The sequence below is a fragment of the Sinohyriopsis cumingii genome, chromosome 2 (assembly GCF_028554795.1).
Source record: "Sinohyriopsis cumingii isolate HCF-2022 chromosome 2, ASM2855479v2, whole genome shotgun sequence".
Taxonomy (NCBI): domain Eukaryota; kingdom Metazoa; phylum Mollusca; class Bivalvia; order Unionida; family Unionidae; genus Sinohyriopsis; species Sinohyriopsis cumingii.
The window spans coordinates 5266787-5293070 of record NC_142962.1 but is presented as its reverse complement, the minus strand read 5'-3'; the positions used below and the strand labels follow the sequence as shown (position 1 = coordinate 5293070).

The window sequence follows — 26284 nt, the reverse complement described above, 5'->3', positions numbered from 1 at the left end:
TTCGGAATACCCTTACTGCTTTCGTAGCTCGTGCTTGGATCCTAGCAGACGACGCTACAAAGAGGTTTAAGGATGAAAGTTCCTACAATAGAACAGACGTTTCTAAAAGGTTTAACCCATCGACCTTTGGAAGAAATTTGTATTGATGAAGTTGAAAATACAATTAAGGTCTACATTTATGAATACATAGTTGTAAAGCCCCAGTTTTAATTTCAGTTTTAAATATAAGCATATATATATCCGATATCCTACTTCAGCGTTCATTGTTCTTGTTGTTGCAAATCGACTTTTGTTTAAAACATGCAGGGGCAATTATTTTAAACAAATGGAAAGCAACATATTAAAGGAAATCATATGCTGGCATCAATATCAAAGTCCCTAAATTCTACCAAAATAATCAAGCACGAACAACATAGATTTGTTTATAGACCGGCGTTGCATAATCGCAATAATTGTAGATGGTGCTGTTTGCAATGCAGAAACGGATTCTTTGATAACTTACTTGTTTTTGTTATTGCTGCAATAAACAACTGATATTTGTCACTAAATTTGATAAATTATGGAAATATGATTTACCGCAAGATTATAAAACCTGCAAGAATATAAGAATAAATGTACTGTATAAACTGTCTTGTAAAACCAACCCTTCCTAAAAAAAAATTAGGCATGATCTCTCAAGACAGGTGGTATTTCATAACAGATCATAATACTATAATAAATAAATGTCTGCACTGAGATCTAGTTTCGAGACAATGGCATAGCAATGGTCTTTCAAGACTGGTTTACTGTACTTTTATTTATACACTCCAAAATTGCAATACTGTACATATTGATTGCTTCATAATCTTTCTGCAGTTTATTAAGCACATGTTGCAGCTTAAACAAATATTTTATTTTTCAGGAATATGAGAGTGCAGTAGAAAGTGGAAGACTTCTTGAATATAATGACAAGAAAATATTAACATCAAGTGGTTTCCAAGAACCATTCAAAGTTCCAATTGCACCTAGTATGTGTAAAAAGACTACATCAAAAACTCCACCTCTTGGATTAAATCAACTGATTAATCTCAGCTACAGTCAGCCATCTACTCCCAAAACACCTTGTCCCAGGCTAATACTTGAGCACCCCACACCATGTATCAATGCAAAACTATCTCAAAGGTAAGAACTCTCTGTGGATCATGGTTTGTTCTGAAATAGAACATTTAGGGGGATTTTTGTGATTTAAGGAGGATTTAACCAAGTAATGATAGGCTTTGCAAATATGAAGCATTATTTTGGAACATGCTATTAACTTGTTTGCCACAAGGGCTTAAGGAATTTGTTTGAATTCCACAATTTCACATGTAGAATAGATTGTGTTGGTACAGAATTAGAGTATTTTACTGTTTTTAATGTAGGCACAACTGCAGACTGTACACTTAGATGTTATATATTGTAAATGCATATAAGAGTCAGCACCGTTACTTCCATTTCTGTTTTCAGTTACATATGTAGCACATATCAAGATTTTTAGGTTCATCATACATGCAATGGCAAATTAATATCTACACTGCTGATAGTTGGGTGCATATGATGTATACTGGCAAGGACAGCAGGTCTTGAACATTCTATGTATCTACTCATAAGAGTTGCAGGTGATGAAGGGCAAGTAACTTTTGACAAATTCTTATCTGAATGCACTAGTGCAAATTTAAGCCTACAGTATTAAGCAAAAGTGTTGCACAAGTAAAACTGCTGTAGGACAGGGTAAAGTTTCCAGCAAAACAAGTCACAAACTGAAAATTTTAAAGGCCTTAATCATGTTTTATAACAGGTTTTTTGTATTTTTTTTAAATTAACTATATTTTGATTGCCTACCCTTCCCAAAATGCAAACTATAAGAGAAGAACAAAAAAGTTGCATGTCATATTTACAGTTATAAGGGGAATTAAAGATCTTCCCTCAGTGGTTTGATTTTTGAAAAGAATTTTAAAAAATGTTAAAATTTGAAATGTTCATGGGAAAATGTAACAAACAAGAGAATTTCAATACATTTTGCTATAGTTTAACGAACATAATATGAAGAATTTTGGTCTATAATTCATTTTGTAACAGTACTTTGAGGAGAAAGAAAGTCCATTTATAATCCAGATTATATAAAATTTAAAATCGTTATAGTTAGCCATTAACACTCCCAATAATAAATTTCAGGCAAAATATTACTGTGAATGTGTTAATTTCTGTGGGTATCAACCTTAATGGTTTTGTTAAGAAGGAACATTATCATGGGTACTTATATATGTGGATGATGGTGACCTTGTTTGTCCACAGAAAGATCAGTGTTCATTGGGTCTTTTAAGTTGTGGTTAGAATTGGTGCCCCATGAAATATAGTGAATTCACATTATTACAAAACTGGGCAGTGCCTTTTATGTCTTGGTAACTAAAAGCAGGGTAACCACTAATTTACTAATTAAAAGAGGATAATACTGTACATATTGTTAAATCCAAGTTCCTTTTGATATGTCCTTTTTCTCATTTCAGCACTGCCCATGACTTTGTCCCTAGTACACCAATGATCATAAATCCATTACAGGTTTTTATGACACCAAGTTTTAATAATTTCACCACATCATCAACAGATTATCCAGATATACTGGAATTAATTGGTAAATTTTGAATCACGAAATATATTCTTGTTTTTTGAGAAACAGACAAAATCATTTTGTAGAATAGTTAAACACAGTGAAATTTGCCTAAATCCCCCCCACCCTTCCCATGTAATTGGCTTTTCTGCAGACTGACCATTTATTTCGGATCCAGTATGGCTGCTCACACTCTTATACTGGCCACATCCATAAAACAGCCAAACTGTGTGGTCCCAATTTGTTTGGTTAAGGGAAGTTTCACTGTATTTTTCTTTCTCACCAAATTACAGATTTATAAAACATTTTCTGTTTTTCAATCAACTTTAATAAAATTTCCTAGACTACAGACAAATATCACAATTTAAAAACAAATTTAAAAGGTTTTATCCTTTGCATGCAATGAAATTAGAATGTAGTGATGTGCTTATTAATAAATGTATTTTTTGTCCTGCAATACTAAAAAAAATAAGACACAATTTAACAGATTGACTTAAGTCAGCAGTAATACATATTGATACCAATGACAAATTTAACAATTAGATGTGGATAGTATATAAATACAATATTACTTCAATCCAGGTTGTTCATTTATCAGATATTAAGCTTATTGTTTGTCCTAAAATTATCAGAGAATTTCATGGATTAAAAGTTTGAAGCATAGATACACATTATATACCATTCCAAGCTGCAATTACTGTATCAGTTAATGTTTAATAGAACTAATTAGTTAAATGAATAAGCATACTTCTGATTTGTAAATATTTTGCAGATGATGATCATAGTCAGATTGACAGTGTTGACAGACAAATTAATATGTATACTGATATTGAACTTAGTGATGAAACAGTTGTGGATTATCTTTTGAATGTCACATATCCTGAACCAGTCAATCTGCAGGAAGAGATAACACAGACTAGATTACAGGTACAGTGGATTATATTTTCATACTGAATGTTTTCCTAATCTTCCTAGTTCATATTTACTGGAGATTTTCAAGAAAAAATTGGTTCTCACCCTGATCATGGTTGGTGATGTATCCATCTGAGTTTATTTATTTTCATGTTCTTAAATTTGTGGAGTTCGAAATGCAAAGTCCTCATGGTTCCGCAGTTACATTTTTGTTCATTTTGTGCTTAAATTCATGGTTTGGCACAACTACAAAATCCACAATTACTGAAAGCCTACAAAATTTACAGTTATTACTATGATTCAATGGTCTTAAATAAACAGAAAAAAATGAAAACCAACAATTTATTTTCCTAAAATACAGAGTGACAAATTTAAAAAGAACTTACAGTATTTTGAATTAAATCCGAAATAATCCTAGAATTTCTAACACTAATTTATCTGGCCAGTGTTTCGACAATAACAGCAAATTTTAAATATTACTATATGTAAACATATGGTCACTTGTACATATTTCTGAAAGTTGAACCTCTGATGTAAATTGTCCTACAACATTGTATAACATGAACTCATTAAATCATAATGATGTTGTCAATGGGCAGTTTTGTAGAATTCTTTCATGAAGGATTTAACATTTAAAATTGTGCAGCTCATAGAAAGATATGCATGTTAGAATGTGATTAGTGAAATGATTGAGTTCTATTTTGTGTACAGCATAACTTCTGAAAACTGGACACTTATGGAACTGCTGGAAATATCCAGTTGTAAAAAGAGTGCGTTCTATTGCCTTTTTGAGGACATGTTATGAGGAAGGAATTGGCATTTTTTAAATTTTGTCCCATTATTTTTTTTACAAAGTCTGCATATTATATGAGTTCAACAAGCATAGCTGTACAAGTTAAAACAGATATATCTTCACATTAGTAGTACAACATATTCAGAAAGTTAATGTTGTTTATAATGCTGAACACACTGCTGAACCTTACTACTATCCATCATATACTTTTGTATACTCTCAAGATAACAAATCATTTTTGTGAATTACAAAGTTCTAAATTTGCTGAACGAGAAATAGCACTTTATTTTGAGACATAAATTTTAATCACATTCATTGGAATTATTTCTGTGAGTTTACTTGCATCAGTATCTATGCAATCACAAGCAATGAACTCTTCTTATTACTGATTCTGACAACAGAGTATCACCAGCATTGTCAGCAGCATCCTGCTTTCTTAGTTTCACACAAAATGGTATGTTGTCATCCTCATCACATTCAGCACTAAATCAAATTTTTGAATTGTTTTTGGGGCTAGTACTCGTCAATCCAGTGAATTGCATATGGCACTGTGATAGATCAGCATAACTCATTGGTTATTTGGTTACGAGTGGTTTTTAGCATTAACTTCATGAAGCGAGCTTTGAAAGTGCATATCACTCTTTTATCCAGTAGCTGCAATGTAATATTTAGAGGCAAGAAGTGCAATCTATTATTTTCCATATGAATTTTATACAATTATGACACAGCTTTTTTCATGAACATAATGATTAAATTGTGTTTTCCATATTTCATTTTGCAATCATCACTTAAAATCCAGTCACAGAATATTTTTAAATCCATCCAAGGTGTTCCGTTATAATTCCACATCACAGGCAAAATGCCTTTGCTTTTTGGTTTTAAAGCAGAAAGGCATCAATCATTTACTAATAAGTAATGATTTAATTTTCTACCTGGTAGCACTACATACTAACAAAGCCGTAAGTCTTTCCTTTGCATTTCTAATGCTTTTGCATTATTAGACAGGCAATGTAATAACAAACTGTGAATTTTACCGAACCATCATTCAGACACCTTGAACTCAGGATTGACTAACCAATATGCAAATTTTTCCTGTTTGCTGTACTATGGACCTGAAATAGGAATTATCTTGGATTGTGCTTGCCAAAACAATCATAAGCAAATTCTTTTAGAGTTTCAAATTCAGACAACCCTCAATTTGGTGCCATATATATTGTTCTCTTACTCTCTAATGTATTCAGATTTCTATTTTAGAATATCAGAGACTAGATTTTCAGTACCGAAAGCAATCCCACATTCTTTTGGGTATGGCTGAGAAACTGATTCCAATTGCAATATCATAGCAGCTTTGTCTTTAAGTTAGACTAATGTTTGAGAAATGATTTTCAGTGAACATGCAAATACACTATAGCCAACAAACCCATTAAATGACCAGATTGCAATTTTCTTTACAAGTATATAGAAATTGTTTGCAGAAGAAGTAATTTTCAAATAATTTTGGAGTAATTATTATTGCCATTTTGAATAATTTGGTTTTGCCTCTTTGTTTGGTTTAAAAAATAATTTCTCTTTTAATTTTGTTGTGTTGTTGTTTTATAATGAAGCATTTAACATGTTATTGGCTATATCCTACCATGGAAGTGGTAGCTAAATGCCTTTTCCCAATGACACACTGAAGCAGCTGACCAGGCTGGTATTGGCAAATTTTAATGAATGTATTTTAATATAACATAGCACATTTGTAATTGCTTGTTATTACACCTTTTGTGAACCTTTCATTTCCTAAATAAACAGTTTTTAGGTCATTTATTTTGCACCTATATTATATAGCTTCATTTAACAGATCACTCATAGATAAATACTTAAAAGTTCTAACCCAATTAACATATGTTGTGCAACCACTTTCCAGTTTTTGAATTAACATGTTGACACTCCTCATGACATGTGATTTTTACAGGTAGCAAGATTAACAAATTCAGTGTTTGGAAATAGGTTTACATTAAATTTGCAAAAATGATTCATAAAATGTCTCTATTATTTGTAGATATTTTTGAAACAAAGAAATCATGAAGAAACATCCATTCCCAATCAAAATAGGCTGCTTATGGAGAATTCCAGATTGGAGAATGTTTGGTTTTCAAAACATTCACTGTACTGTACATATAGATGTGAAGAAATCCTGTAATTTTTTTTTATTCATTTTAATTGTATTGTGAAACTTCCAAAAGAAAACAAATTATTCCAGCATATGTACAGAATATTTAAATGTATCAACTATTGTTATTACAACAACTACAACTAACAGTTATTATTTTTATCATCATCATCATCATCATCATCAAAACTGAAACCTCATTTACATTTTTTAAATACTGTACCAAGTTATTGACATATGCATCCATCTCAATAGGCTATGATTCATCATTTCAGCCATCTGTGGAGGATGAAGAAAAATTCAGAGAAAAGAAAAAGGGTAGGCATACAAAAGTTTTAACGTTTGAAGAAAGAGAAATTTTGAAAAGGATACAAAAAGAGAAAGAAAAAGAAAGAAGGAAAGAGAGAAAACAGAAGTTCAAGAGAAAGGAATCAACAGCAACAAGAAGGGTAATGTTGTGAAAAACATGCTTTCATTAAAACTGATATTAAAGATCTTTGCTATGTTCTTCCAGTGTTGTAAAGATAACACTGGAGAAAACACGATTTAATGGTTAAAGGAACTATAGTATTTAACATGAATAACTTCTTTGCCTCATTGCTCAATCATGCAATCTAGTTGCTGTCATCAATGTCCATGGTTTTACACATATCGAATATTCTGTTATAGATGCACCTATATGCAGGATAGTTGCCCAATTGCACCAAAAAATGACTTAAGAAGGAAATCTCTGAAAACAACATTATTTCAGGTTAACTCACATTTTCCCAGACAAGTTGCCCCCAGCAGGTGAGACACTTCAAACAGCCAGAATCACTTAGTGCAGGCTCTCTTGTTATATCTGAGACCAAATACATATCATGTTTTATTTTCATTGCCAATAAATTTGGCATTATTACCTCCAAAACACTACTCTGATCTATTTTGTATTTATGCAAGAAAACAGCATACCTCCATAACATGACATGTCAATGAAAAAAATGATTTTTTACTCCCAAAGCCTCAGAGACTGTCATGTTTATAAAAAAAACACTTTTCACTAATCTTTGGTGGGGTGGGGACACTTCAGTGTATGCCTACATGTAGCATGTATAAATGGTAAACAGTCCTGCTTACAGTTCATGTAGAATTATCCTTGGGTCAGCTTATACAATAATTGAAAGTCAAAGAAGTCAGGTATAAACAAACCTCCATTTCATGTAGCACATAATTTTCTGATGAGAGCTAGGGTGATGTATCAAGTCCTTTGAGGACTGCTGTGGGGGAATCTGATGTGCTAATTTGCATAGGTAAAGTTCACAAATGGAACAACCCAATTCATATTAAGTTACAGGTACATCAAGAGGTGCTAGATGCATCAAGAAGAATACAAATTATTACACGTCATTCCCTTGAATGAGAATATTTAAGAAATCTGTGTTTAAGACTATTGGTAAATTTGTGAAAAGTGACATTTATTTGAGGTCAGATTTTACTCCATATATAAGTATTTCAGTTGTCAGAATAGTGTTCAAATGAATAGTGTCCAAGTTTGTTTAATTTCTGAAGGTGATTCAGGAAGCAATAAACTATCATCAGATGCAAGCAAAGCCCATGAAAGATAAATTTCTTAACTCTAGGTCAACAGATTTTTACTTTGTAAAGCACAGAGGCAAAGGGTGGGAGGAGTTATTCTTTGCACATACAGTAAAAGAACATATCTACTACGTCATTCTGGAGTGTATGACATCCATCTAAATATGAGCACCATCTGTTACATATTAAACACGCTGAAATGAGTATTCAGATTAGTTCTCTTTATTAGTATTCATTATTGTAATCTTGATAAAATACTATCTATTAACTGACGCATGCTTTTCAGGATGATTTTAACCATGAAATAGGTTGACTTAAGGAAAATAATAATTAGACCCTTGTATTCGCACAGTTGCTTTGTTTTGATAAAGCATTAACACCAGAACTGTAAAATGAAGTTTCGTTACTTTTGTGCGAGAAGTATCAAAAGATCAGTTCTCTTCCTCTTTTCCCGACTGGGATGATGGATGGAAGAAGGCAAGGGATCTGAAGGGAGGAGGAGGAGCTGTTTCAGCCAGAGTTTCTAGGCCAACTTAAAAGAGTCCACTAAGACCAACAGGACATCATCCTACTCTCACTGCTGAGAAGCTGATTTTCCAACCCCATGTCTGACCATTGAGGGGGAAACCTATTCGTATGGGTATCTTCATCCCATGACTTGTCAAAGGGAGTGATAGGACTGCCCCTGGAAGCAGACTTTGCAGGTGGATGAGAATGCTACTCAACCACCTGTGGGAAGAAAACTGATCTCCTCCATTCTTTCTCCTGGGTTAGAGGAGTGCTCTTATTTAAAAAAAAAGTCTTGTTCTGAACCCATACTCTCCTGGAATCAAGAAATGCTTTTCTCTGTTGAAGAGACCTTCTTCTGAACCCCTAAGAACCCAGAGGAGAATACCAAATTCTCCTGGGATCAAGAAGTTTCCACAGATATTTCATCAGTCACCATTTCCAGGTGCATTGTTCTCACTATCAAGACAGCTCATCAGTCCTCACTGAGAGGACATTTCCTTTGTGAGATTAAAGCTCATGAAGTTAAGGCTATCGTTATTTTATGAGCAAGTCTAACTTGTTTGTCTAGAGGATGTCAGGCATAAATTGGTGTGCTGTGATGTGATGTGATTTTGATTTTTAACGTAGCTTTAACAATTTTTCAGTCATATCGCTACGATGTCTGCAATGTGGCAGTTTATAGTGATGTCTATCACTGGGGCATCATGCCGCAGACATGTAGCATGATGTCCCACCCAGTCACATTATCCTGACACCAGGCCGACCAGTCCTAACACTAACCTCTTAATGCTGAACGCCAAGTGAGGCAGCTGTTAGTACCATTTTTTAAGTCTCTGGTATGACTCGGCCGGGGATCGAACCCACGACCTCCCACATCCAAGGCAGATGCTCTAACCACTAGGCCACCGGAGCGGTACGGCATAAATTGAGCATCACCTTGTTTTATTCTTCTTATATCTGCATTCTAACCCTTTCTCACCTAAATATCTAAATGTATTATTTACATACATATATGTTTGGATCTCTTTAATTAATATCTTATGGTTTTAAAGTGCCAACAAAAATAACAAGAGAACAAATATTAAACTAAATATAAATCGATTTCCTTCAAATATTCCATATTTGATCTTTCTTGTTTTTTTCTTTACTCATGTGGGGATATTATGTTTGGAGCAGGCTCAGACTTCCCATGGGCAGGTTAAATTTTCCAGTCAGCTTTCACTGAGCTGACTTTTCTAAAATTTGTAAATCCTTGCAATGTCATTTTCAGAGATGATTTTCTTTTAAAGTCAATGTAACTTCTGAACAGGCTTTTTGAATTACTGGGCAGATATTTTGTAACATTTGGCATTTTGAGATTGCTTCATCCATCTGTTTTTGACATAAATAATGAATTGATGCATTTGAAATGAGAAAAAAATCTTGCAATACATTCCAAAGATAGTCCTAATGGCATTACGAATTAATTTCAGTTCCACACTGAAATAAAAAGAAGTCTGATCATTACAGTATGTTACTGAAACTAGGACTTTGCAACTCGAGTCCAGTACTTCATTACTATAATGGTGTTTATGGTCAAGAAAAGGGACTGTCTTATCGGTCATTATACCAAGGTATTTTATGCTGTGTATCAATGTTAAATAATGAAATGAACTCTGACCATACCCATCTTATAGCTGTGTTGTAAAGGGGAACTGTACCTTTGTATTATACAAGTTCCAAATGTTCCTCAGTTTTCATATTTCCAGTCTTTTATTTAAATCATTTATTTTATTAAAACATTTTAGTGATATCTTGAAAGAAAAAATATAGATTTTGAACTGTGTCATAAGTTTTAAGTACCCTAATGGCAGCAGTGGGTTACATTGCCTTATCAGGTGGAAATTACATGTATGTTTTTACTATTCTTCCTTTCATTTCTTTTTCAGAGTACTAGAGAGAGGAAGCAGATAGAAAAATTTGTGCCAGTTTGAATTTATTGATATAATGTGTCAAGATTATTGCTGATAAACCCTTTTCTCATAAGGCAAGATAGTTCTGAACATTTTTACAATTTATGAACTTACAGTAAACAAGACTGCCATAAATGGACTGATATTCTATTGGCTGAACAGAATTTGTAAGAATCAACAAAAAGTCTTTCTTTTCTCCGTCTTAAGTATTCTTGAAAAACATTGCCAATTTTATTTCTTTAATAGCAGATTTCATTTAACATTTTAACAAAATAAGTTAAAGTTATAACCTTTGATCTTAAATCTGATGTCATGGATAGAAAATCACTGAATCTGTCCCCGATACAGTAAAAATATACCCACATGCTCAGGCTGATTAAAACCAATACAGTAGCTACTATTTGTTTTGTATTGCCATATTCACATTGACAGCATAGTTCAAAAGTCTCCAGTACCAGTAGTGTCCATTTAACTCATTCTAGGTATTCTTTGTATGTATCAAAAAGCCAGGTTTGATAAAAATACATTTATATTACCTGTTTGTGTTATCATGTTCACAAGCCATTACATATATAAAAATGGAAGAAAACTGAGTTAGCAGCTTAAACCTTAAAACAGTGTCAAAGAGCACTGACAATCTTAAGTTTGGTCAGAATCCAGAGCTCAGTGAAATAATACGAGACAAGAAATGATCACTGAACTTGACCCAAATTTTGTTTGGGCCTCTGATCAAATAGTGACAAGACATACCAGGATACTGAATCTGGTCAAAATCTGTTCCTAATTGTCAGAGCTATGGTGTGTTCACAACATTATATATTAGCTATGACTTACTGTATATAATACAACATATTATGTCCTTAATGAAAACTCCATGTCAGTAGATTCACCCATTGTGGAGTATTAATGATAAAGATTTTCAATTCAGGAAACGTAGATATATAAAGACTTTATAGATGGTTACCATGGAGTTTAATTTTTGTGACAACAGGGCCTGGATATGATTAAGGAAATCTAAAGGATAGGCCTGCAATGTCATTTAAACAATGTAAAAATGGGATAAATAATTGTAAATATTAAATTGCCAATAACACAGTATATAGGCTTCTTTTCTCTGGATGCTTTTGCTGTTGTAATGAATACTTCTTTTACATGCAAAGAACCCAAGGCCACTACCAAGTCTTTTTTTTATTTCCATTTTTAAAATCCAAGAATACCACTGGAAAAATTTCTTCTTTGTACACGACCAAGCTAAGATCACCACATAAAATTGTAAAAATACAAATGAATACACTGGGTTTTAACCATTAGTATAAAAATTATTAAGCCCTACCACTATCTCAACATCACAATGTCACCTTCTTTATTCAGCAATTGGTAAAGTAATATGTAAACAAAAAAATGAACATTCTATCAGCTCCATCATTTGATGAAATACATCAAATTAAAAAAAAAGTACAGACCAAGAAGCTCCTATAAATTAGATACTATATACACTTCGCCTTTGATATTAAAATGATTGTGTACATTTCTAGAACCCCCCTCAACGTCTGCTCTTTAATCTTTTTTATAAATGACCATTGTCCAAATTTAATAACAAAATTACAGTATATTTCTTCTCTGCCTTTGTTTCTTGAAAGTCTAAAAATCTCATTTGTTTTTTAATTTCCATTATAAATGCACACCCAGAGGTCTCACTAGGAGTCCAGGACTCCTATTTTGGTAAAAACAGGAGTCCCACCAGTAAAAGTTGCAGTCCCCTCTCAAAAGCATATTGGAAATACCTAATGTGGCTAAATGTCCAGATGAGAAGAACCAGTGGTTGCCAGTGGTTTAATTTTCCACCACTGACATATAGCTCTTATTTGTCCATTAGAGTGAGACTGAATTTTGTCAGTTGAAGGAAAGGTCTTACTCCAAACACTAAGCCAGGCATCACATACTTTCTTACACTTGGCTACTATTCCATCCAAACTGTCAGTTCTATAAAGTTTAGCACTCTTGTAAATCTCATTACAGTTTTAGTCAATTTGCCAATTATCCCCAAAATACATATTCATATTTGCAAATAGCATTTTGTCTAACTCTCAGCATGTCTTGATTTCAAAGTCACATGCACTACTTATTTGGCTACACTCAGAAACCAACACAAGAATGAATGCTAAATTTGGTCATCTGATGTACTCTTATAATGACGACATGTACATCTCTGGGTCTTTCTGCCTCTGAATTCAGTCATTGTAAATATCATCACATTTTCCCACCACTAAGCAGCAAATGTAAAAGTCTTTGAACTTGCTGCCAGCTATTGCATCATGTTCTTTTGATGTATTCTTATAATGACAACATGCATATATGGGGGTCTTTCAGCCACTGAATTCTCTCATGAATATCAGCACAGCTGAAATGATCAGTACATTTTCCTACTCAGCAGGTGGTTGAAGCAGGACTGGCAAGCCTATGAATTGCCACCCAGCTATTGCTTGAGTACAAAGGACTTCGATGCAAGTGATTTTCTGTGTCCCAGATAAAACAGTTGGTGTCCACATATTCGTGATTAAGCATTTCCATGATCTCCAATGTGTGTCCACGTAATTTCCAGAGGCAATTCATTTGAGAAATATTGAGACTTTAACTATAATAAAAGCTTTGATAAAGTCTTTTTTTTTTATATACAACTGCTGGCCTTCCTAAATCAGTCCAATCTGGTCAAATGTCAAATTTTATGCAGAGGTCTCGCTAGGATTTTAAAATACATGGGTGGTACAAGAGCAAAGCATTCTACAGATTTACTGTCTGAATAAGAAGAAGTTGGGTTTTTTTCATTATTTTAATTGGTAAAAGTTGGCACTTGCATACAATTAATGAAAACATTGTTTCCGGATTGTGAACATCTGCTATGGTCCAACTTTTATTGCGTGTTCCATGTCATGATTGGAAGAAGAAAGTGTATGAAATGTAGACTACACCTAAAAGTATCACAGATACAACCATGCTTTTCCAATTCTCTTTCCTGAGGGTTCGAAGTTCTTGCTCTGAAAACAAATGATGAGAAGATACAGTAACCATATTCGGATGACTACAATGTGCATATTTTATTGATGAAGAGTAAATAATGTACTCACAGGTCAGGGTCTATACTGTTCATCTTACTTACTGATGATTTCAACTAAACCAGCCAATGTGTGCCCCTCCCCTCCCCTTGTCACCCTTTGGAGTAGCCCTCACTCCACCCCATCCCCCAGTTACTGTAAAATATTTGCCTGTTACTACCTATTTTGTGAAATATCCAGGAAGATAGAGCTTTTCTTAAATACAGATCCCAGTTTGGCATGTTAAATCACAATATTGTTATATGTCAATTAATAATGCTAAATCTTAATCAATATTGAATAATCCATGTACATGTGCAATATATGATACTGACAAATTTAGCCACCTCTAATGTCAATCTCATTTATTTACGGGACTCCTTGTTTGAAGACATAATGTCCATGATCTACATGTAGCATATACTATTTTAATATTCTTAAATAATTTTGACAGTTGGATGTAGAGTGATATGATTTTTCATATGATATTTCAACAGTTAACAGGAAAAATAAAAACCACAGATACAAAATCTCAATTTAGGAAACAGACTTTACCCTTACCTTGGACATCTGCATCCTTTTTTCACAGATCACATGCTTGTTTTATCCATGTTTTCCCAATTTATATTTAACAGTAATTTACATACTGACATTTGCAATGCCCGATCACACTATTCTTTACATATTTTACTTACCATGGGATTTCAATTTTTTCTTCAGCTGCTTCTCTTCCTCTAGTAGATTTTGTCTGTAAAAAGTATTCTTTGTCATCTTTATATTTGAAAGAATTTTTTTTAATCTGACACCTTATAGTCAAGATATAAACATTAAAACTAACTAGGATTAGCAAATAAGGATCAAGTAGAAAACTTAATTGTATCCCCTTTAAGAGGTGAATATTATATATAATATCTTTTATAGTAATAATAAGTATTCCATCCTCTGAAAATACCAATTCATGTCATTTATAACTGATCTATTAACTCATTGAGTTGACCTTGGAATCACAGCTCATTTGTCAATAGAGATCTTTTATGTTCTCCATAACATCGATATGTGTAAATTTCAGAGCTCTCTTTAAACCTTTGATACTGAGAGTCGTGGACCATCAGTGTGGGCCTTAATATGAAAACTGGGGTCCATATAGATGGGGTTAGTCTATTAGCAAGTAATTAAATATTATAGTCAAGGCAAATTAATAAAACTGTACTGTAATATAAATCTTGCTTTCTATAATTATTAATCTTTTGTCTTCATCACACTCTGATATTATTATGCAAATTAATTATTTCTGCTTATGTGACTACTTTCTTTTAATATGCAACGGAAAAATACATCCACAGAAATCAATTTCAGATCATCAGCAGTCTGGGCTTCTTATTAAATGACCATATGATGCACAGTCAGAAGATCCAATATGTGCTGGAAGCATTTACTGAGAGCTCTAAGTTTCACAGCATTTGACCGATGCATTGTTCTAAAATCATTATAAAACAACAGACTTGAAATCACAATAAAATAATTAACTAAAATGTGATTGCAAAAAATCCTTGTACTGATTACAGGTTTCAAGTGATAAAAATTTACATAATATCATATTGAAGAACATAACTCAGAATGTTTCCATTCATGATCCTTTTTACTATTAGAAACCTACTTCTGTACATTATCTCGACAGTATTATTCTAAATTTTGTTTTTTTCATGTCAATATAGAATTTATATCAACAACTGAAACATTTAACGAGTTACTGTGATTAATTCCTTTTGAAAGCATTTTCTATGATTGTTTAAAATATTATCACCAGTGAAACACATCAAAGGAAGATAGTGCATATCAGGTCTAAATATTTACCTAAATTTTAGTTCTGTCCCTTGATGTATACAACAGAACTAAAATGTAACTAATTTCACTAAGACCACATGAACTGCTACTATTTTTAGCACCAGTAATACAAACAATATTTGTCAAAAGAGAACGAACACTATGCCATATGCAGGGCTCAAAATTAATGCCATTTTGCTAATCCACAAACAATGAATTTGTTAACAGATCACTATGCTCTCACAAATCTGTTTGATCAGTACAGAAAATTTGTTCTGGTCACTGTCCTTAATTAAGAAGAGGCATTGCATTGTATATATATATATCAAAATATGAATAGGGTTCATTTCCTCTGAAGAGATAAAACAAATGTCCACAACATAAATGGCCATGTGTTTTTTCCATGCATAACGTAAATATGGGCCAGTGCTGATTGTCAGGACAGTCAGAATGCATACCAATCTGGCCTAGTATCATGGCCAATACACAAATTTCAATAATGATTATTTAAAATTATGTAGGGTATAAAGTTGTAGCCATAGTTGCATATGGTGAATTCAGTGTCATGAGGCTCTAATCGAAATATACACGCATAGGCTAGTACCTAAACATGGCCAATTTGAAAAAGGCATTTTTTCTGTTTCAATATACATTATTTCCAGACCACTGTTAATAAACATTCACTGCATTGTGAGGTCAAAATAGGAAAGACTGGAAGTTCCTGCAAGGTCACAGTAACCATTAACATGTAAAAAAAATTTACAATGATACCAAAGAGCACGATCATAAATATAATCAAGAGAATAGAGTAAAAAAGTACTAGAAATCTTGCAAAATTAATCAGAACGACTGAAATATGGCTTAAAACAATGTGATGTTGAGAACATTCTGCACTAAGCATTCTGAGAAATATGAAAATGCACAGACAGTGAAATTTAGCAACTATCGGCAGTAAACTAATTTATTATACTGACCCAGTGGATTAGCAACAAAAAAAAATTCAAGCACTGAAATCATTCCAAGTCCCAAAAGAGAAGATTACTACATGTGCAGATCAATTATCAACATTTGTCAAAGTGGAAACAAAAAGAACAAGAAACATGTACAAGCAAAAAAATACTTTAACAGGCAGTTTAATTATGCTACTTTCTTCAACTTAAACAAATATCTGACCTTTGACTCTCAGTCAAAACCTCAAGTCGCAGGGACCTTTCAATTCTGTCCAAAGCATCTTCACACTTCTGGATATGGCCTTCAACTGTTTCAATCTGAAATTACCGATATACCCTTCAATAATGTCGACCAAAACATGTGAGCAGATCAAACTGCAACTAAATAATATCCAAATCCAACTTGATGAAAGAATCAATTCTGAAGATTAAAAGATACAAAGGGTTAACATAAAAGCTGTAATGAATTTTACTGACTGAAATGGCTAAGTAACCTTTATTTTTGACCTGATCTTAATGTAAGGACATTGCATGTATAATGTTGAATAAGACTGCAGTCTAAAATAAACTTGTCCTAAGATATTTTGTTTGCATTACTCTGAATGAACAAATTCTCTGAAAATTATATGAGGTACACTTGAAACCTCAGACATAAAATGGAGTAATGCACTCTTTATGTACCGACACTGGACACAAGCAAGACCTTGGGCAGGTGACCTAATAACTCTGCATGCATCATAACTAGGAATCAAGCATGAGTTTACAAAAGTGCAAAACAAGCATTATGTGCTATACTATCAAGCCAATACAGCAATGAAGAGATGGATTTTGTTGCTGTTATGTGTTTAACACCATTTTTCAGCACAAGAAAGGCTATACATGGCAGCAATGTTCCTGCTCAGCTGCGCGCGCGCAGCTTGTTTGATGTCTTAGCACAGCTAAATGTATTCTGTGTGCAGAGATAATTCTTTTGATTTCTTGTGAAGCTCCAGAGAGAACTATGCATGCCGTTTCTAGCTTATACAGTGTGAAAGTGACTCGTAACCCCCCACCCACTCTGACGCACCCTGCCTGAGGATAAAATTTCCATAAAAAAATCTGCTTAGTAGGTTTTGCAGTCTGCTCAGTGGCCTTTGTTCGGTGCTCACTAGTGTACATGCCTTAGAGGGAACATTGCATGGCAGCCAGTATATTTGGTGAAGAACCCTGGGCAACACTAAGAACAACCACCAACCCACATGAAGCAGATGTCAAGATTTCTGAAGATGCTGACCAAGACCAAGATTCAAACAGTGAGAGAGAGATGAGATGTCAGTGATCTCTAAAGGTGACCTTGGATCAGCCAGCCATCTTGGGTCCTGGTTGGATGAACTGGCTAAAGAGATGATAATGATCTTTAACAAAAAGTCTGTCTAACTGCTTTCTGCAATATCAAAATATTTTTATTAATTTCAATTAAGAAACAGACTTCAACTTAAACAATTTTTGCATTCCCTGCTTCAGTTGCATTCAAGACAAATGTAGGTCAACAATTCTTGAAAATACAACCATTTGCTTGTGTCAGAACTTGAACCCATTGGGAAAAGACATCAGCATAAGTATAGTCCAACTAAAGCAATTAGACTTTAATTTGTGGAAAAGTGTCATTATGGGCTGCCAAGTGTAGGAGTTATTCCTAAAAATTTAGCTTCTTGTTCCTGTCAGTTGATGGAGAAACACACTACACAACACCATTTATTTAGGTAGCGAGACATAAAGTCAAAGAACATAAATATCGGGGTAAATGACTGAAGGTTCGTTACTATTCAGAATATATGGATTAGATGCAAACTATAGTCCTAACATGTAAGATGTCCACCCAAATCTTTATGATATGGGGTGACATCTCACTTTGTAGAAAGGAATGCCAAATCTGGTTGAAAATTATTTTAACAAAGAAATGCACACTAATGTCAGAACTCAAAAAATCTGATAGCCTGATGCCCCTCTAATTTCAGATCAGGCCCATCTGGTATTCTTAAAAAAAAAAAATTTGTCAGAGAAAACTTTGATCATGCTGATGAAATGTGGAAATGTATTTTCAAGATGTTGACATACCTGCCATTACACAATGCAATCTGATTAAAATCAGATTACCAGTCTCCTGTGTAAAGTGGAGATCTGATTTTAATCAAACTGTAACATGGCATATCATGCTATAACATAATTTTGCCCTCCCAAAGCCCCTGACATTAGTAATCTTTGAAAATAGAAAAACCCAACACTTAGAGTATATGCCATTACATGTAGCATATATAAATGGTAGACAGTCTTGACTGGAGCTGACGTAAAAGTATCCTTTGGGCAGTTTAAATAGTGGTAATTCAAAGATAGGTCAAGCTATAAACCACCATTTCACATATTTTTTAATCTGATCAGACAATAGCTAGTGATATATTTTTGAAGACTGCAGTGGGTGAGCCCATTATGCTTATTTGCAAAGGTAAAATCAAGACATGGAACAACCGAATATATGTAAATCAGAGAAGCTAGATGTTTGAAGAGAAACAAATTACATATCATGGCTTTGAATGAAAATGTTTAAGCCATATGTATTATAGGTTTATAGGTTTTGACAAGTTTGTGAACAAAGGCAACATTTCTTTGATGGTGGATTTTACTGCATATATATAACACAAAGCATAATCATTTCAACTGTCATAATCATGTTCAAGTGTGATTAACTTTTTTAAGTCGATATAAGAAGCAATTGGCTATCAACAGCACTAGCAAAGCCCAACAAAAATAAATTTCAGAACTGGTTGACGAAGTTTTACTTTGTGAAGCATGGCAGCAAACAAAAAAGGTGGGAGAAAGGCAATTAATTCTTTGCACATTCTGCAAACAACATATTGACATGTCCACTTGGTTCTGACCAGGATTCACTCCAAGTTTCAACATATTGAACATCCAGTCTCTAGTGAATGTAGTGATAAACACTTAATGACACTTGCATTACCTTCAAACCCCTTATTGTACTTATATTTGAATTGTAGCAATTACAAATTATACTAAAAATGGGTAAAATTTGGGCATATAGAAAATGGAGTCAGGGCTTGTGATTTTTTTTTTTAAGTCACCAGCCCTGGGCCTGTGTCAAAAAAAGCAACACTTTCTTTGAGCATGGAATGCTGTATAAAGCAATTAGATATCTTTGTTTTGTTAAATAAACTTAAACTGACTAATGCAATGTATATTAATGGAACTTGAAAACAGGTCCACTTGCTAGTCCTATAATATAAGCCCTTGACTCTGATATTTATATTTTGGGCATTGAGGTCTTACTGTTTAAATAATGACGCTGTGTAGCATGTTTTGATGTCAACTGACATTGTAACTAAATTCACATTTTCAGGAATATCTCACACATTTGGCAGCCATTAACAACACTTTTCTATAAATTAAAGTCGTAATGTTTTAGTAGACTTTACTTGCTCTGTTATCTTTATTTAATAAATTCAAATTCTCACACAAGAAAATGGACCCCTTTAAAAGTTTTGTTGGCCTACATTTCAGTTGGCTGGAATGTGATGGAAACCAAGAATGCCAAAATCGGGTTAGGATGAAGTATATTTCTGTAATGAATGGATTAAAATATATTAACATTGAAGAAAGTGTTTAGATAGCATCGTTTCGTTCAAAATGCGTATTCTTATATTTCCGGCTTCCATCACATTCCAGCCAACTGAAAGGTAGGCCAACAGAACTTGAAAATGTCCATTTGTTTGTGTGTGAATTTGAATTTATTAGGAAAAAAACATCACTGTAGTCTGATTAAAATACTCAGTGCTCAAAAAATCTGACAGCCCGACACCCAGGGTCCCTCAAATTTTAGTTGGGCTTGTCGAAAAAGAAAGGTTTGGCTGAGGAAACTGATTGCGCTAATGAAAAGAGTAAATGTACTTTGTTGACATACATGCCATAACATGGCACAATCAAAATCAGATTACCACTGTCCTACATGAAATTTAGATCTGATTTTAATCAAATGGAAGCTTTGCTAAAGATACGATTTTGTACTCCCATACCCCCCAGACACAGTCATGTTTGGAGAAATCACAATTTTCAGTAATCTTAAAAAAACATAAATAAATTTTTTTTCAGTCTAAGCTGATTATATGTAGTATGTATAAACAGTAATCTGTAAATGATTGGAACTGATATAAAACTATCCCTTGGGCAGTTTAAACAGCAGCAGTTAAAGAAAAAGAGGTCAGGGATAAAACCAAAGTTTCACCTTAACTGGCTGAGAATAGCTAGTGAGATGTGTTGAAGGTTGCAATGGGTGAACCCATTGTGCTAATTTGCAAAGGTAGGATCAGGAAGTGGAGCAACCCATTATAGGCAACTCAAAAGAGATGACAGATGCATGTTAAGAAAAAAAATGATAACATATTATTGCCTTGAATGTTTAAACCACTTTGTATTATATTTTTCACAAGTTTGTGAACAACGGCAATGTTTCTTTGGAGTTGGATTTTACTGCATATATAGAATACAAAGCATGATCATTTCAGTTATGGGAACAGTATTCAGGTGTAATTCATTTTTATTAATTTATATTCAAAATGTAGCTATTGCAACACTGTGTGGCAATATTTAATAAAAGGGAAATTCTGGGCTTGTGGAAACTGGAGTCCAGCATACCTGTCAACTTTTCAAAAACCAAGTAGTGAGAATAACAAATAAAATAGTGAGATTTGGACCTAAAATGAGGAGATTTTACGTGGCATTTTTTAAATGATTGTTTCAATAAATATTTACCATCTTCCAAGTCCAATAAGGGTGAAATTCTCAAAGGACACATACACTGCATGGCTTATTTTGTTTTATTCCTTCGTTAAATTTAATGATGATAATCATGATAATTAGAGTTGACATATACGGTAGAGGAATGCCAGGTATTTAGTGCCGAGTTTCTTTGGCAGACATGCAGATGCGATTTTGTTTGCAAAGAAATAACACAGCATTCACAGTGATCATTTATGGGACTGAAAGTAATTGGTGACAATTTTTTTTTAAAAAATTTGACTATAGTACTGTTGTAGGCTTTTAAATTTTTTTAAAATTTACATCAATAATGTTTAATCTTAACATTTTATTTACTGAAGAAGAAAAAAAATTGTGTGATAATAATTATTTCGCCACAACAGTATTTACAAGTGATAAAACAGAATATGGCATCCATGGAGTGCATATGATGTATATATATTTATGAATGGGTTTATTTGTTGTTGAGAAATCAAAATTGACAGACAATGTAATAACCGGGAGTTGTCTGCAAAAAATCAGGAGATGTTATGAGATCGGGAGGTAGGTGTGGAAATACCCCCAATATTGGGAGGTTTTTCTCCCAGTTTTAGAGTTGACCTTTTAGTCAGTTTAAGTCAACACCCCATGGAATGTGCCTAAAAAAAAATTCTTTGTGTACTGAATTTATAACTTTAATCTGTACAAAAGCGCTGATATTCCTGAAAATCTGACTTCTTGTTCCAATGTTATCAACATTGGAACACACTACACAGTATGTCCTTTTGCTTATGTGGGAAATTGAATGTAGCTGGAAGAAGACATCAGAGTAAGTAAAGTTTGACTTTAATTTGTAGAAAAGTGCCAATATGGGCTGCCAAGTAATTGAGATATTTCTGAAAAACTGACTAGTCATTCCAATGTTAAATGACATCAGAACAGGCTATATAGCTCCGTTATTTGGGCAGTAAGACCTAGATGCCCAAAACATAAATATCATTATCAGCGTCGAGGTCCTGCATGTAGGACTATCGGGGAATATGCTCAATGACTCCGCATGTACTGGAAATAACACACTGCACACTCCACATTATAAATAACAGAATGGACTTCTTAGTGCTCTTACACTGAATGACTCAAGCTAGTCACATTATATTTTTGTTGTAGCACCAAAACATAAATAACATGTAATACGTCTTACATTGTACGACTAGACTATTAAAGTCAAGCAGACTGCTAGTCACAGCACATGTAGTTTTTGTTTTAGTGCTACAACAAAATAATCGTGTGACTAGCTTGAGTCATTCAGTATAAGAGTACTAAGAAGTCCAGAACAAAAATAGCCGGTGATGTGTGTTACGTTGTAGAACTAGCCACAGAGGCTCATTACAAAGACAAGTTGGGGTATCCGTCCTTGAATCAAGGGATGGGGGTTCTAACCTGTAACAATATAACATATATTGTTACAGGTTAGAACCCCCATCCCTTTATTCAAGGACGGATACTCCAAATTATCTTTGTAACGACCCCTTGTGAACTAGCAGACTGCAGGCGAGGTCGCAACTATACTTGTAGTGAGATCAGAAATAACTATCGTACAGTGACGTTTGCAGACACTATCGTATTGTTACCTGTCGTACAATTGTTGGCATAATGTTGATTTGGTAGGGATGGTCAAAGTCAATTTCTAATTTATTTTCGTTAAATAACCACCCAGACACGACACACGTTATACATCTTTGATCTATGTTATACAGAAGCTTGTTTAGGGTCACTTACTAGTCGATCTCCCAGAACACGACAACGTTCGGTAGCCCTAATGAATAGGTGACGAAAATACTGCAATGTAAAAGAAATTACAGGAATTGAGTAAATTTTTGGTACAGTTTGGTGTTGATACTCTTTAACTATTTACATTTAAATGAAAATTTATGGCATTGGTGTATTGTAACGGAACCACAACTTGAATGTGCAGTTAGGTATCATCTTCAACAACTCATAGTAGGCCTATATAGTATATTAAGCCGATAAATCAGTCCCTCACCCTAGTCCTACAGTGTAAGACATAGCATATGCTGTTTATTGGGTGATGTGTCTTATGTTTTAGGACTATCCCTCACCCGTGACGAAATTGATATCGTCCATCATTATCAACACATTGGCGAGGGGAGGGGGTGATTTATCGGACTAAAAGTATATATACATTGATAACAAATATATCTTTTTATAAATGTATAGGCATGGAACTAAGCATAAGTATATTTATTTATGTCTCCAGCTTCTTGACCTTTTATCTTTTTTTTTTTCTTTCTTTCTTCCTCTAAGTTTTTATTTAATATATTTAGTTACAGTAATAGAGAGGAAATGTATTAATGGACCAAGAATTAAAATAATGTAAGATGGGTATTATGGACTTTGAATATATCTATTATCCATTTTGTTGAATTGTATAAATAAATAAAAATATCCTTTAGCAGCAGCTAGGGTGAACAGACCAATTTTGGAGCAAGTCTTCTTTGAAAATAAAGCTTCGTACAATTTTTCAACAACAAAAAAATGAAAAAACAAGGTCAATAACGCCAAACAGAAGTCTCTTACCGACCGAGATTGGCTCTAATTGGGTAAGCTCATTTTATTACTTTATTTTTGTCGTTCGTATTTTCAGATTTGTATGTGTGTTTTGTTTAACTTTCGGACACTCATTTTTGGTCGCACCCTCCCTGCTGCTGTAGTGTGTGAATAATTAAATCATTATTATATCAATAATGGAATCTCACACAGCTAGATTAGCTCGAGAACGACTAGAGGCAATTAAGAAATATATCCTGTTCGTGATGCCGTCAAACAACAATTACAAGCTCGTCAGGAGTCTCGGGTGGAATTTGCACAAGGTACAGAACAGTTATTTAAACCAATTGTCGAACCAACAAAAAAAAAATTGTTACAGCAACTGAGGCGGCTGAAAAGGCTCTTGAGACATTACCTGTTGATATTGTTGGCCGTCTTCAAGCAGCTCAACCACCACCCCAGCAACCTCCTCAACCACAATGGTTCAACCACAACCTCTGCCAAGAGTCAGAATTAACATTACAGATACATTCACGCCTGAAGGTAATGTCCGCAAAGACCAAACCAAGTAATTAATATTGCCGCATATGGATATCGTGATAGAAATAGGTATATGAAACCTGAATATGTTAATACTCGGGGATATATATCGCATCACTACCGCAAATCAGATCTGAGCAAGATATTAATTGTTTTGACCTCTTCAACAATACAGTATATGAGTATATTGGAAAAGTAAAGCAAAAAAGGAGACTAAAAGAAGAAAAAACGAAGCAGCAACTTGAAAAAGCAAAAGCAGAAAGGAAATCAGCATCAAGAGCATGGAAGAAAAAAGCAGATAAAACAACAAGTGAGGAAGAAGGAGCAACTGGAAGTGGTCTTGCTACTCCATGTCCCAATAATATCCTTGCCGATGTTGAGCGATTAGAAATTCTTATTGGCGGAAGACGAGCAGGTAATAATCCCCCAGAAATTAGTAATGAGCAGCCGATAGTTGTCAAGGATTATTTACAGGCGTATCATGGACATTAATGTTTATCGGTCCCTCATCGATGAAATCGCCGATGATTATCACAGTGATTGAGGGTATGCAATTCAATACAATGACTAAAATAAGATGATCATACATAATGTGCAACGTGAACCTGTAATGGTCACAGTGATAAATTCACGATTACAAACATACAAAAGCGATCTACGGTGATGGACTAGGTGATGTTATTCAGGGTCTGTTCAGAAGGATAGCCCCAAAAGCAATACCAAATGCAAAACAATTATCAATGAAAGTTAAAGCATTCTCAGCAATCAAGGAGAATAGCACGATACAAACGACGAAAACCGCAGCCAGTTAAATTACCCAGCACTGAAGTTAGGTCTGCAAATGTTAGTAAAATAATCAATCAGGCTGCAAATCAAATACTAGCAGAAATCGCTGGTGTACCCCTGTCAGAAAAAGAAAAAATATAACTGATAGTCTAATAGCAGGAAATGGTCTTCGCGTTAGACGATAAAAATTATAATAAAATATTCAAACGTGTATTTGACCCAGCATTTGACATGGATGCACCAGTTCTCAACGATGAATCTGTGCGCGATTATCAGTATTATTCTTATGACGCAGGAGAGCCAAATCAGAGTGGACGAATCGAACAGCAAGTTCAGGATACGAGTAGAAACTTTTTACCCGCTGGGGCATTCAATGAAGTAGAAAGTAGACTTTTACAAGCAGATGGTACAGGAATCAGAATTGGTGATCGACCTGGTTTTCTTAAAATGGTATTATGGCGTTATTTAAAAGTGCCATATACGTGATTGACGGAAGACCCATTGAATCATGCCTGGAAATTCTTGATATTGCCACAACGATACTGGCCTTGCAGGATACAGCGATGTTTACTCGAGATCAGCTGGTCCGTCAGTGATGTTTGCATAGGATACATCTGATCATCCGGAAGGCAGAAACGTAAATATAGGTAACGTAAGAAATGCTGCAGGGGATGGACCTACTGATGCATTAATATCAATGAACGATTAATTCAACTTTGGATTTGCGGCACGTAGATTAATGTTAAATGATGAGTAAGTATTTTCATTTGTGATTCATTTGTGATTCAACTATCACACATATTTGGATTTTGTAGACATGTCAGAAGGTTATTTTCGGAGCAAAGCATACACTTGTACTTGTTAGAAAAGACAACGTCAGTGATGCAATCTGGCGACCCGACGCAGTTGGTGCGTGTTAAGTAAGATTTAAAAAAAAACATCCGCTGTGGTTGCCAGTAATGACTCTAACACTATCTGGGGAAGAACGTCTACTCTCTTATATGAGTCAAGGTGGTAAATCAACATTGTCATGGTTGACGATGACAACAGACAGTATTTCAAATGAAGTTGCTGGTTTGTTTACATGGCATATAGCATCACATCAGGGTGTTTCTGCACCGCGACATATATTTATCGCATTTCAGGAAAATGTACGAGAAAACGCACAAACACGAAATCCAATGGTATTTGACACGCTTGGAGTTAGTGAAGT

The 26284-nt window shown here is 34.1% G+C and overlaps 2 protein-coding genes across 2 annotated transcripts; one reads left to right on the top strand and one right to left on the bottom strand.

Moving 5' to 3' along the window:
* The first annotated feature begins 55 nt into the window (after positions 1-55).
* LOC149804271 (uncharacterized) lies at positions 56-11055 on the top strand. The gene is made up of 6 exons (XM_089938261.1): positions 56-168; positions 902-1161; positions 2526-2650; positions 3399-3553; positions 6762-6935; positions 10500-11055. The coding sequence occupies exons 1-6, from the start codon at positions 73-75 to the stop codon at positions 10542-10544; spliced, it is 855 nt and encodes a 284-aa protein (XP_089794387.1). The 5' UTR covers positions 56-72; the 3' UTR covers positions 10545-11055.
* Positions 11056-11696: 641 nt separating this feature from the next.
* Positions 11697-22940, bottom strand: LOC149804270 (coiled-coil domain-containing protein 167-like). The gene is made up of 4 exons (XM_089938285.1): positions 22809-22940; positions 16613-16707; positions 14311-14363; positions 11697-13558 (listed from the first exon to the last, which is right to left on the bottom strand). The coding sequence occupies exons 1-4, from the start codon at positions 22827-22829 to the stop codon at positions 13452-13454; spliced, it is 276 nt and encodes a 91-aa protein (XP_089794411.1). The 5' UTR covers positions 22830-22940; the 3' UTR covers positions 11697-13451.
* Positions 22941-26284: the final 3344 nt, after the last annotated feature.